This window comes from Pelophylax lessonae (assembly GCF_965119305.1).
Source record: "Pelophylax lessonae genome assembly, chromosome: 6".
Taxonomy (NCBI): Eukaryota; Metazoa; Chordata; class Amphibia; order Anura; family Ranidae; genus Pelophylax; species Pelophylax lessonae.
In genome coordinates this window covers 41,107,107-41,121,608 of record NC_138773.1, presented here as the reverse complement: position 1 = coordinate 41,121,608, position 14,502 = coordinate 41,107,107, and the positions used below count along the sequence as shown (strand labels likewise).

General features: G+C 42.2%; 1 protein-coding gene across 1 annotated transcript in view; it reads right to left on the bottom strand.

Annotated features, from left to right (window-relative positions):
* Positions 1-604: 604 nt before the first annotated feature.
* The window catches only part of LOC309558547 (uncharacterized protein), a gene marked incomplete at its 3' end in the record, with an annotated part of 303,007 nt that continues 289,109 nt past the window's right edge, over positions 605-14,502 (bottom strand). Inside the window, exons 17-18 of the mRNA XM_082261626.1 lie at positions 8,933-9,280; positions 605-960 (exon numbers count right to left, since the gene is read on the bottom strand). Coding sequence (XP_082117752.1) covers positions 605-960; positions 8,933-9,280 — 704 coding nt within the window. The remainder of the gene's footprint in view (positions 961-8,932; positions 9,281-14,502) is intronic.

The window sequence follows — 14,502 nt, the reverse complement described above, 5'->3', positions numbered from 1 at the left end:
CGCACCTGAGCTAATTAACATGATTATACGCAATGCGATTCGCATTGCAATCGCGCTGTACTATGGAAAAACGCAAGGTAAACTCGCACCGCAAATTCGCATTACAATCGCAAGCGCATCAGTGTGAACCGGCACTGAATATTGTGTATGTATTGTGCATTGTCTTTACCTAAAACTTTTTGTTTGTTGACTTATCCTTGTACACTCTTTTAATAAAAATTGTATTGAAACAAACAAAAAATTGATATTCATTTTTTTCTCTTTTTTTTCCCCTCAAACCAGTATCTTTGCCTTACAAAGCCAATCAATATTTTTCATAGGACCCGGCCATGACAGTAACTTTGGTGTGCCAAAAAATAGGTAGTCTAAACAGGGATCCCGCTTGTAGATATTTTATCACTTCCATTTTCATATTTTAATAGTGAGCAACAACTAGGAGATGGGCCCAGGTGCAAAACAGACATTAGATCAACTTTATCTCTCCAGATGGGTAAGTAAAGGCTATACAAATAATTATTCTTTATTTTTTATAACATGAAACAATGAATCAGTGTATGATGTATGTGGGTTATTAGTCATGCTTTTCTCTGTTTTTGTTGTGCATCTACTCACTTGTATCAGGTTGCTGTTCCTGTACCGGTTGTATATATTTCTGTATGGGCTGATCCAGGCTGGGATGCTCCACTTTGCACACAATCTCTGACACATCTTTCTGTGGTTCATACGACAGGCTGGCTGTACAGCTGTAGGTGTTATTTGACTGTTTCTGGTGCACAATGTCTGGGATGTTGTATTTATCATCTTTAGTAATTGGAACAAATTCATTCCTTCCCTTCTTCTTCTTAAGCCAGGTGACTGTCAATTTATTTGGGGAATATCCAGAGATTTTGCATTCTATGTTGTATTTATGGTTGAGCATTGATGGTTCTATGGAATCAATATGTGGGCGTCTGAGAAGTTCTGCAGAATAATCAGAAATGATCAAAGTAAGCATTAGATGCTATATAATATTGTTATTGGATTTTTTTTCTTATAACAGACTTGATAAATAACACAGCTTACCTGCTATGTAAGTGGTGGTGATTTTACCCTTACAAGTGCTATTATACCATTCTCATTCTTATTCGATGGTTGTGATTTTATGCACACTGGCCATAAAACAACAAGCTCAAAATAATTCATGAGAATATAAGGATTTTTCCAGTAAAATGCAGTTGGGGATGGTGAATAAAAATTGGGCGGGGGGGGGGGGGGGGAGTGGGGCGGCTTTAAAACCAACAACCCCCCCCCCCCCCCGCGGGCAAGATGGCAGGCCTGAAATCTACTCTACCACCCCCTCCCTCCTTCCTCCCCCCTCCCAGGTTGGATGGCTGGATGGATGGCTGGCTGTCCAGCATCTTACCTGCTCCTTCACCGAGCGCCGATGTGTCTTCTCCTCAGCCGTATGTCCCCTCCCTCTTCCTGGCCAATGGCCAGTAAAATCACGTCTCTTTTTAGTCAATAAGGAAAGGGGTCTCACGACCCGCTTTCTGATTGGCTGGGAGATGAGTCGGTGTGATAATTGTCACAGAACTGGGTGGGTTCGGGGCGCAGGGCCCACCGTTTTCTGAAGCCTATTAGAGCCTCTGGTTCTAATCAGGTGGTTAAAAAAAAAATTCCCCATTGAACTCCATGCGTCCGGTGCCCCTGCATGTAGATTAGGGGGCCGGACGCATTCATGCATCAAACACCAAAAGGGGGAAAACAATTCGTTCTCTGTGATTTTGATCACGGTTGGTGCCACATGGGCTAGTTTGGGTATTTTTGTAACTACTAAACTTCTAAAATTTAGCCAAACAACAGTCTTTAGCTTTTGCTTAGAATGGTGCAAAAGCAAAAAAAAAAAAATCCAGTTAGTAGCAGTTCTTTAGATGGAAATGCCTTGATGAGAAGAGAATTTAAAGCCTTTGTTACCACAACACCAGGGCCATCTTACCGAATGGGCATGCTAGGCAGTTGCCCGGGGGGGCCCCATTTGCTTGGGGGGCCCCACCTGCCCGTGTGACCCAGCCCCAGCCAAGCATTAGTCCCGAATCCTGTGTGCATCCCACCGCCGAACTTAGCAGGTGGCAAGCGCCTGTTGGTCCTGCGCTGCTGTCAGCCCACTTGGGATGTGGAGGGCGAGCCTACAACTGCAGGAATGCCTGTCCGCCTCCACGGGAACAGGCACACACAGGACAGTCCAGTCTGACTCCCATCCGTATGTGTGTTCACTGGACCCAGCCGCCGAACTTGGAAGCTGTCATTAGCCTGGCACTGCTGTACCAATAAATATCGCCTTATCAATAATTTGCATTTTTGTTCTCGTGGGTGATTGTGTAGGCAGTGCACTGCATTGCCCGGGGGCCCTTTAATGCTTTTAAGATGGCACTGTCCAACACTTCATATTCCTGATATGTGCCTGCTGTGCCATGTACTTGTACGAGAAACTATCCTGTTCTCCTTGTTTTGCTTCCTTTGTGGGAAATCCCTGGTGTTCCTGCCAGTCCCCTCTGCTTTCCTATTAAAAACTGACCACACTAAGCAGAAGAGCACACTGTGGTCAGTTCTCTAGCTATGCTGGATCTTATGCAGCTGAGAACAGAGGGAATGTGATAACAAAAAAGGGAAAACAAGTATTAATAATGTTTTTTTTTTCTTTTAATATCTATACAAAAAGTGCTTTGCCAAAAAAAAAAAAAAAAAAAAAAAAAAAGTGCTTTGCCTTTCATTTTTTTTTTTGAACTGAATGAGTTGTTTTACAAGGTGAGGGTTTACAATCATTTAAGGCTGGCCATACTGTAGATGGATTGAAATGCTGCTGAGCCTGCTGAACTTGCCAAATTTCGATCCATGTGTGGCCATCCCTGCTTGACAGAAGTGGATCTAACAATTGACTATTGTTGAATGGGAATATTGGAAAATTTTCTCGTTCAGAAGCTGAAGCCAATGGGTGTAATATACATGTCGCTTCGTCCATAGCTGCACCTACTTTAGATATACATGTTCAGGGTTTGCTCCCCCAACTTTTTGCTTGTTTATTATGTATTCGGTCTGACCAGACTTCTGAGGTTTAGCACCCCCCCCCCCCCCACACCTGTACTCTATCAGAGTCCACTATCAAGTAGATACAGGAGGAGTCCTTTGTAGTGCATTTGCACCTCTCTTCCAGCAAGGAGTGTTGTCTCCAAGGGTTAGAGAGGCTGGATTCACCCCTTTTTCATGGATAGTGTAGGACCCACTGATAATGGGGTACTTTGACGTAGTGGTGGGCTTGAGCACTATATGGCCATATGGTGGGACCAAATCCCCATTTCTATTTATGGATTGTCTTCATATTTGATAGTCATTTCTTTTGCATGTGTGCGCTATTCTTTTTTAATATACATGTCTCTTGGTCCATAGCTGCACCGGCTTTAGATATACATGTTCAGGGTTTGCTCCCCCAACTTTTTGCTTGTTTATAATGGGTGCAATGACTTGCATCAAAGAGGAGCCTGTGGGACTGGGTAAGTAAAAGTGTTTTTCCAGGTCCCTTAGACCAACACAATTGCTTAGTCCTTGGAGTATTGGGGGGGGGCATCCTCACCGCAAAGCAAGATTTTGACTTTCCTGGGAGTTCAGCTTTAAGTTTTGCAGCCCTCAATGAATAAACAGAGGCCGGGGATCCTGTTGTTACTTTATATAGTCTTAATTTTAACCACTTGGCAACCAGCCGCCACAGATATACAGGGGCAGGTCAGCAGGTTCCCGCAAAACGACGTACCTGTATTTAGGAACACAGGTCCCTGTGTTGATTCCATAAGTCCACCTCCTCACAGTTAGAAAACATCCCCTAGGCTCACACTTAACCCTTTGATCGCCCCTGGGTTACCCCTTCATGCCAGTGTTAGTATTACAGTAACAGTGCATATTTTTAGCACTGATTACTGTAGTAATGTCACTGGTCCCCTCAAAAGTGTCAAAAATGTCAGTTAGGGGTCCGATCTGTCCGCCGCAATGTCGCAGTCCTGCTAAAAATCCCTGATAGCCGCCATTACTAGTAAAAAAAAAAATTAAAAATAAAAATGACATAAATCTTTCCCTAGTTTGTAGACACGATAACTTTTGCGCAAACCAATTAAAAATACGCTTATTGCCATTTTGTTTGCCAAAAATATGTAGCAGAATACAAATTGGCCTAAAATGATGAAAACATTTGATTTAAAAGTTTTCTTTGGGAAAGTTATATAGCAGAATGTGAAAAATATGTTTTTTTTTTTTTTTTTCAGAATTGTCGCTCTTTTTTTGTTTATAGCGCAAAAAAAAAAAAATCGCACAGGTGATCAAATACAACCAAAAGAAAGCTCTATTTGTGGGGAAAAAAGGACATCAATTTTATCTGGGTACAGCGTCGCACAACCGTGCAATTTTCTGTTAAAGTAACGCAGTGCCAAATCGCAAGAAATGGCCTGGTCATTAAGGGGGCAAAATCCTTCCGGTCCTGAACTGGTAAAGTGATACTAAAGTCTCAGTTTTTCTTTTTTGTTTAAAATAACATGTTATACTTACCTCTTCTGTGAAGTAGTTTTGCACAGAGCAGCCCAGAAACTCCTCTTCTCGGGTCCCTCTTTTGTACTCAAATCGAATCCCCTCTTTGGGCAATTACAGCCTCCATTTACTGGGAAGGCTTTTCACCAGATATTGGAGTGTGTGAGAATTGTTACTCATTTGGCCAAAGGAGCATTTGTGAGGTCAGGTACTGATGTTAGATGAGAAGACCTGGCTCACACTATCCATTCCATTATAACCTAATAGAGTTGAGGACAGGGCTCTGTACAGGGCACTCCAATTCCTCCACACCAAACCCATACGTTGATTCACGCAGCCGAGCCAGCCTGCCGCAGTATCTATGCAGTGGACGGTTGGCAAGTGGTTAAGGAAGCAGCGGCCTATTTCCTGGCCCACTTTTTAGCAACCAGCTATTTATCAAAAAAGTTAAAAAATAACGCATTAAACCCTGATGGTAAATCAGTTCTGGGTTAGGTATATAGAATAGTTAATCGGAGCTATTACTATTACTATAATAGTAATATAAGCTTCTGGTTTATCCGCTCAGTGACCTCTGAAAATGCTCTCAGCCGTACTCATACTCCGACCTATAAAATATATGGGGTGCGTGGGGGAGGGGCCATACGTCGGAGTGTGAGTATGTCTGAGAGCATTTTCAGAGCTCTCTGAGCGGATAAACCAGAACAGTTGGAGACCCCTAGGAGAGAAATATATACTGTGAGGTATATAACCTCGCGCCTCTGGAAAGTATAAATTGTGGTAAATAAATAAATAAATAAATAAATAAAAATATAAAAGTGTTATGAAGCAGCTGCTATAGTTTTAGTATTGGACAGAGAGTATACCCCCTGAGGGGTTAATATAGCGCTTGCTAATTTAAATAGCCAGGGTGAGCAATTTCTTGTTCACACACCTGTATAATGAGTGAATTCAGTGAAGGATTAATACTATTCCTTATGGGTGATGGCAGGTGTAATAAAGTGCAATTGCATTAATTAAATAGATGTGCAACCGAAAGCAATTAATAAATGAATCCTATGTGACCACAAATATATATGTGCAAATTAACTTATATGGAGTATCAAAATAATTAATAATTTAAATAATTGTGCAAACCGGGATATTAACAAGTAAAAGTGCAACATTGAAATAGAGCTGAAATGATAAAAATGGGTATGTGCAACACTTTAAGTACGATATACAAACAAAAGTCCGTGCATAAAAAGTCCAGAATAAAGTGTGGTGAGGTGAAGACGTCATTACACTCTGACGAAACGCGCGTCAGGTGGAACGCACGCCGCACGCTTCCGGGTAGCCTGGTGGGACGCAAACCGGCAATCGCCGTTCCTCATTCCCAGGCAATTACCCTGAGCGGACGTGTTGTTACTATACTTGTTTTCTAATTGATTTGGCAATAAAAATCATCTATTTTAATGGTACTGCACCATTGGAGCATTTTTTATTCTCTCCTGTATTTGGACTCTGAGGATCGGTTTCCCAATCATAGGATTTGAGGATCTTGGTGAGCCAGCAGTTACCCTAGGCTGTTTAAAGCCACAAGCTCGGATGGTCTTGTTGCCGTATGGCAGTCAGGACCCACCAAATCTGGTGAGTTTGCACCCCTTATTTAAGAAGTTGCCGTTTCTGCCAGCAAAACCTCAATTACTGGAGCTATTTAATTTTGCACAAGAACACTTTATTCTGGACTTTTTATGCACGGACTTTTGTTTGTATATCGTACTTAAAGTGTTGCACATACCCATTTTTATCATTTCAGCTCTATTTCAATGTTGCACTTTTACTTGTTAATATCCCGGTTTGCACAATTATTCAAATTATTAATTATTTTGATACTCCATATAAGTTCATTTGCACATATATATTTGTGGTCACATAGGATTAATTTATTAATTGCTTTCAGTTGCACATCTATTTAATTAATGCAATTGCACTTTATTACACCTGCCATCACCCATAAGGAATAGTATTAATCCTTCACTGAATTCACTCATTATACAGGTGTGTGAACAAGAAATTGCTCACCCTGGCTATTTAAATTAGCAAGCGCTATATTAACCCTTCAGGGGGTATACTCTCAGTTGGAGACCCCTGCCTGAGCTTCTGGGCCACTATTTGCAAAATAGCCATGATAGTGTGGTGTGCTGCAAGAACCAATTAAATGTAAGTGCAATATGTTTATTTTTAATAAAGTCTGTTTACAAGACGTTACTTGCACCATGTATATCTTTCTTCCTATCCATGTGAGCCATCTGTGAGGGATAGGAGCGCCCTGACAGCATTTAATAAAAAGCAACTCCGCATCCATATCTGTTAGATTGAGCGCAAGGCCATTACTGACCAAGCTTAAGTGCGAGGTCACAGGTATAAAGGTGAGGCACCCACCTGAAGGGGGGGGGGGGGGGGGGCACAGAGATTGGAGGTGAAATCAAGTTTAATCACGACCATATTTGAGGACTGGTGATTGGGATATAATCTCCATACAGAGGAGCATACTTTGTTTGGATACTTATAATTTGGATACCAGGCATAAGGAATTGGACACTAATTCACTACGTCACTTTGCATGATCTATACGTGTTTGAATATTCATTGTACGGTTATATTGTATATAGAGAATTATTAATTGTGTTTAAATTGGATTTAATCAGTGCACAACTGTTGGTATAAACACATATATATATTTTTTTTTCTACACAGAGTGATACAAATTTTTCACTACAAATTCATTATTTGTTTAAATTAAATTAATTATTAATATAAGCTACACAGGTTTGCACAGCACATATTTATATCATTTTATTCACAACACACTCAGAACAAGGGAGTGATCAGTGCTAGGGGCATTCTAAAATTGACACCACCATAGATTGCTCGCAGTCCCATTTAAATTTATAAGTTATAATAATTAATACATTATTATGTGTAATCTCCATACTGCCAATGGGTAATCAAATATTGACAAGTGCATTAGAGTAGAACCCCAGGATAAAAAATAATGTCTAGATTGTAATAGAATGATTACTTTTACCTTTAGACTGGGGGCAATCTATTGTGATGCCAGACATCGCATGTGATTCGCACTGCATTGCTGTGCAGGTCACATGCGATGTTTGTGCGATGTGATTTCAGCCATACAAACTGTATGGCTGAAATTGCATCATATTTGCACAAAAATGATGCAGGACACTTTTTTTGGTCCGTACTGGAATTAGATCTCATGGGTGTTCACACCTATGCAATCCGATTCATGCAACATTTCACAGTCCGCACTGCAATCTGCAAACCCATCTGAGGGTGTCATTACCTTTACATGGACACCCCCAGCAGTTTGCAGATCTCAGTGTGAACCAGTGTGCGATTCAGATGGTGAACCAAGCCTTACTGTTCAAGAATGGACATACTTATTCTCCTTGCTGCTGTTTAGGTAAAGTCCCAAAGACCTCATGCCCACCCAGACATCTTTTCTTTCTTAAAGTGGTTCAAAAGTCAAAATTTTTTACCTTAATGTATTCTATGCATTAAGGTAAGAAATGCTCCTCTACCTGTCATACTCTCCACAGTGGCGTATCAACAGGGGGGGAGGTCTGCCCTGGGTGAGACACATTAGGGGGTGTCAGGGAGCACCAGGGTGACACCCAGGGCCGGCCACACTGCCTCTGGTGCTTATTGACACAGAAGAGTGGAGCAGGAGGAACTGTTTCAAGCAGAACGGAAGAGAGAGAGACTCACCAGTGCTGAATAAACAGCGGGAACTGCCAGAGTTAACTCGGCAACCAATCACCTGCTCATTAACTAGCAAAGTTATCTCCGGCAGTTCCCGCTGTTTATTCAGCACTGGTGAGTCTCTCTCTTCTGTTCTGCTTCAGACACAGTGCCTCCTGCTCAGCTCTCCTCCAAATAAGATAGGAAGGGGAGGGGAAGGGCGGGGGCTTTGTATTGTAAAGGGTTCCATTGAGGGAGGGGCTGAGTAATGTAAGGGGTTCCATTAGGGGGAGGGGCCGGTGTAATGTGAAGGGTTACAATGGGGGGGGGGATGTGTAATGTAAAGGGTTCCATGGGGGGTGGGGACTGTATAATGTAAAGGGTTCCATGGGGGGGGGGGGCGGCGGGCTGTGTAATGTAAAGGGTTCCATGGGGGGCAGGGGCTGTGTAATGTAAAGGGTTCCAATGGGGGGGCTGTGTACTGTAAAGGGTTCCATTAGGGGAAGGGGGCGGGGCTGTATAATGTAAAGGGTTCCATGGAGCGCGGGGGCTGTGTGATGTAAAGATTTCTATGGGGCAGATAAGATAAATGCTAATGAGCAGCCAAAATATACATTATTTGTTAATTCAGAGAACTCACCCACTATTTGTAGTGGTCCTATTTTTTCTTTTTTTGGCTCCTGCAGACTAGGATGTCCTACTTTGTAGATAAATATTGGTCTGTGGTCCATTCGTGTTGGGGTGAAGTGTAGACTGGCTATACAGCTGTATGTATTATCCGGCTGTCTCTGGTGGTTGAGGTTCGGAATCTTGTCGTTTTTGTCATTAGTAACAGGAAAAATCTTCCCTGTCTCTTCCTCTTCCATAAACCAATTGACAGTCAGATCCTTGGGGAAATATCCAGAGATTCTACATTGTATTTTGGATTCAGTGTTGAGGATCAGGTAAGGTGTATCTAGTGCTTCAATTTGGGGGCACCAAGGAAAATCTGTAAAGCAATCAGAATGGATTAATGCTATCAACCAGGTTACTTTAGAGATGAATTGCAGGTATGGTATATTTTCACATAGTTACATCAACCCAGCTTGGATCAATGTAACTATGTATATTCCAATATTCCATATCGCTTGAAGCTGTAAATCATTGAAGTAGACACCACTACTAGTGTGATCTCCACTTGCTTCCGAGTCCTGATGTATACTGAATACAGAAGATCAGGCACTCAGCATGGATGCCATTCAGAGACTGCTTTGCATTTTCGGAATGGGTGCAAAGCATTCTCCGAATGGATGAAGTATAGAGGCAGGGCAGTGGCCTCACTCTCCATCTTATCCAATCAGAAAACATTTTGCATTTATTTAGAAAAATCAAAGTATTTTCAGAATAGCGGCCCTTCTGAGCAGCCGACCTCCTGGGTTCAAAATGCATCAGGCCGACCGCTCATCACAGGACCCATAAGCAAGTGGAGATCACTGGAATAGCGGGTCACTGCTGGCATATTATCTATAATGATGGAATAGTGGAAGTGATGGAAGCAAAAAACATTTTTCAAACACTAGAATAAACAGATCAAAATTTCAAAGCTGCTATAGATGAGGATTCCACCTATTTGTGTGCTATGTTGACCGATGGGGACTGAAAGAGAATCTGGGATACAGATACAGGGAGACCAAGGAGGACTTTGGGGTGACCCGGGAGGGTGACAGTCACAAGTGAGGCTGACTCTTGTGCTATACCACAAAGGGTCAATGTTCTCTGGTGGGTGCAGGAGTGCAGGGAGGTCACGAGTGATTGCATGGATCACATTGGATGGATGAATGCAGGAAATGATTGCACTGGTGAACTCTTACATAATATATGGTGCACAGGGCACTGGAGGACTGCGACTTTTCACCCCAAATGTTTTTTTTTATTTGTTTTATTCATAGTATTGCTGTAACATGTTGTTTTCTGTTTGCTCTTTATATTAAGAGAGACAACTATGTGAAGATAAGATATTTAAGGATATTAATGAGCAGCACAGTAGTGGCACCACCAAATCGCATTCATCTCAAATGCAGTGAGAATAATAGAGGAAACGGTGCTTTAGATGATCTCATTCCACAGATATGCGACACTCTCTGCACTTTACCTTGTATTAATACTTATACCCTTTTTCCCATTGAATCACAAGTGAACTCTGGGATTTGACCTCTTAGAGCAGGGGTCTTATGGCCCTCCAGTTGTTCAGGAATTACAATTCCCATCATGCTTGTGAATGTCAGAGTTTTACAATGCCTCATGGGATGAGTAGTTCTGCAACAGCTGGAGGGCCGTAGTTTGAGGATCCCTGTCTTAGAGTCTGGGTCTTTGACTACAAGTTACACAAAGGAAATCCTTCCCATACACATTAAGAACCCCTATCTCTCCCCCCCCCCCCTTGGGGGACTCTTGACCTTTTGGGGACCCCCATATGGCCAATAGGACACCCTGATGATTGACTTTTCGTTGATACCTACACATATACTTATGGTAAGCATTTACCATTATATAATACCAAGTTGAATGCATCTACATGTGGCTGTGCCACCCTCTCCCCTGATGAAGAAATCATTTTAGGATTTCGAAACATGTTGGGACTACTTGGTTTGAATAACTACATAACAGGCTACTACCAGGCCGTTTAGTTAATTTGGTAACCGCGTTGCACAGACATCTGTACTTTGTTGTCATTTGCTATGATTAGACATATGCCGGTTTTCGATAATTCGATATATCGCGGTATTGCATAGCCACGGTATTGTTATTGTGGCATTTTTAAAATACCGAGTTTCTCTGCTCCTGGGTCTGACTTGTGAATTGATACATTTCAGTGAGCTGGATGACTCATTCACTCACACAGCAGTTCACTCACTCAATAGAAACAGCTCTGGTAATATGATCCTAGAGTGAGAGACTTAGCTCCTCCCTGTAACCAATCAGATGACTCCCACTCAGCACACACCCACATGCTTTTTCCAGGGCTCAGACACAGAAACACTGCTAATACAAGTAAGTTTCTGCAGATAGATAGAATTAGATAGATAGAATTAGATAGATATTATATATATATTTATATATAGATAGAGATATACATACATACATACATGGGCATAGCAGCATATCATATATATATACACACACACACACACACGCATAGCAGCCCACATGACATTATTATATAGCCATCAAGCAGTGTCTGGCCTACCTGGTGATGACTGGTCCGATGGCCTGGTCTTTAAAGGGGCAAATCCTTGCGGTCCAGAAGTGGTTAAACCTGCAGGAGGACCGGTGTTTTTATCTATTAATGACTTTACTATTGCTTTAGGCCTGGTTCACATGTATGCGGGTTGGTGGTTCACACGTATGCGGGTTGGGGGCCCACATTTGCACAGGCATAGCAGCCCATTGATGTGAATGGGCTTGAGCTGCTATGCCTGCGTTTTCAGCTGAAAAAAGGTGCATGCAGAATTTAAAAAAATGCAGTGGCCATGAAATCCATCCTTCTTTTGCACCATGCGACTTACCTGCCGTTGCTGCACACGCAAACTGTTTTTAAATGCCGTGCCCACGTATACAAAAAATGCAGAAAGCTTGCCAGAGCAGGAACTGCAGGTTAGTCGCATGGTGCAAAAGCAGGATGGATTTCAAGGCCACTGAATTTAAAAAAAATGCTGCATGCACCTTTTTTCTGCGGAAAATGAGGGCATAGCAGCCCATTCAAATCAATGGGCTGCTATGCCTGTGCAAATGTGGGCCGCCAACCCGCATACATGTGAACCGCCAACCCGCATACATGTGAACCAGGCCTAAAGCAATAGTAAATAATTTATAAATAACAACACCTCCTTCAGGTTTAACCACTTCTTGACCACAAGGATTTGCCCTCTTAATGACCAGGCCATCGGATCGGAGCCGAGCGCCAGGACCAGTTATCACCAGTTAGGCCAGACACTGCTTGATGACCTATTTTAGGCCTGGTTCACAGAGTCTGTACTGACTGACTATATAATAATGTACATAAGTGAACCAAAGCCCCTAAATTCAGCAATGAAATTGAAGTGAGGTGGAAATTTAATAATTTAAATTTAATAATTGAATACCGTGATAATACCGTATACCGTGGCAAAACCTTAATCAATTAATCGCAGCATGAAAATCTGATACCGTCACAAGCCTAGCTATGATATGTAATTTTATGAGGTTTTGAGAATTGCTTTATTCACTCAACCTCTTTTCTTCCTTTTTAAATGTTTAATAAATATTTACAATTTTATATGAATATCCTTTAGTGCCGGTTCACACTTCTGCGATGACAGACATTGCATGTGATTCGGAGTGCACTGCTTCTGAAATCACATGCGATGTCTGTGCGATGCAAATTCAGCCATACAGATTGTATGGCTGAATTCGCATCTGAATCGGACTGAACTCGCACAGGACTCTTTTTTGGGTCCGCAGCAGAATAGGATCGCATGGTGGCTCACACCAATGCAATCCGATTTATGTGTGAACTGTCAGTTCGCACTGCGATATGCCAGCTGATCTTGGGGTGTCGTTAACTTTGCATTGACACCCCCAGCGATTCGCATATGGCAGTGTGAACTGCCATGCGAGTTCAATGCGATGCGGGAACCCACAGTGGATTCGCAGGGTTCCCACATAGCAGAAGTGTGAACCGGCACTTATTGTTTGTTACTCCCTATGTGTAAATGCCTCGCCAAAACCTCACTGGGACCATTTTTTGCTTTTTGTACATTCTGCAGATATATATCCATGATGCTCAAGACTAAGGATTGCCTAGGCATAGGAGGAGAACTGCTATTTTTAGTAGGAATTTGAGACAGAAGTGCCATAATATAACAGGAGCTATCATAAACAATAGACTGTTCTCTAACCAAAGTAGATCAGAAGATGTAATTTAAGCGCTTGCCGAGCAGCCACCGTAGCTTTACTGCGGTAGGTTGGCTCTGTCCCACGAAACAACGTACCTGTACATCACTTCGAGGGACTGCTAGTGGGGGCATGGGCCAGTTGGCCACAGAGGGGAGCCAATCAGTGAGTCCAGCAGCCGCTATTACCGCTAGGCACCCGCGATCGCTCCCCATGGAGACAGAACGGCGGCTTGCCGTTGTAAACATGGCAGACCGCTGTTCTGTCACTTATGAACACAGGGATCCTGTGTTCCTCTTATTGAGGAACAAAGGTCTCTGTGTTCATCCAGAAAGCCCATCCCCCACACAGTTAGAAAGCACCCCCTAGGGACACATTTAACCCTTTGATAGCCCCCTGCCTGCCAGTGTCATTATTACAGTAACAGTGCATAGTTATAGCACTGATTACTGTAGTAATGTTACTGGTCCCCCCAAAAGTGTCAAACATGTCAGTTAGGGGTTCGATCTGTCGCAATCCCACTAAAAATCGCAGATCGCTGCCATTACTCGTAAAAAATTAATAAAATAAATAAAAATTAATCTTTCCCCTAATTTGCAGACGCAATAACTTTTGCGCAAACCAATCAATATACACTTATTGGGATTTTTTTTTAACCAAAAATATGTAGCAGAAAACAAATTGGCCTAAAATAATGAAAAAAAATAATTTTTACATTTATTTTTATTGGGAATGTTATATAGCAGAATGTGAAAAATGTTGTTTTTGTCAGAATTGTCGCTCTTTTTGTGTTTATAGCGCAAAAAAATAAAAACTGCAGAGGTGATCAAATACCACCAAAAGAAACCTCTATTTGTGGGGAAAAAAGGACATCATTTGTATTTGGGGACAGCATCACATGACCGCACAATTGTCAGTTAAAGTATTGCTGGGGGGGGGGGGGGGGGGGGCTGGGAGCATGTGAAGACTGCTGTCCTCTGTAATATATGCTGTTGTTACATCATTTTTTCATACCATGTATTGACTCTTCATATATACTGATGTTTCTGATATTTTACATCTTCTCATAAGCTCACTTAGTATTTCTATATTACTCTTGTGATCTGTATTGCTCTTGACAAGATAAAGGACAGCACAGTGGCTAAGTGGTTAACAATTCCACGTAGCAGCACTAGGATTGCCAGCTCAAATCCCAACCATGACACTACCTGCTTGGAGTTTGTATGATCTCCCTGTGTCTGCATGGGTTTCCTCCGGGTATTCCAGTTTCCTCCCACATTTGAAAGAAATACTGGTAGG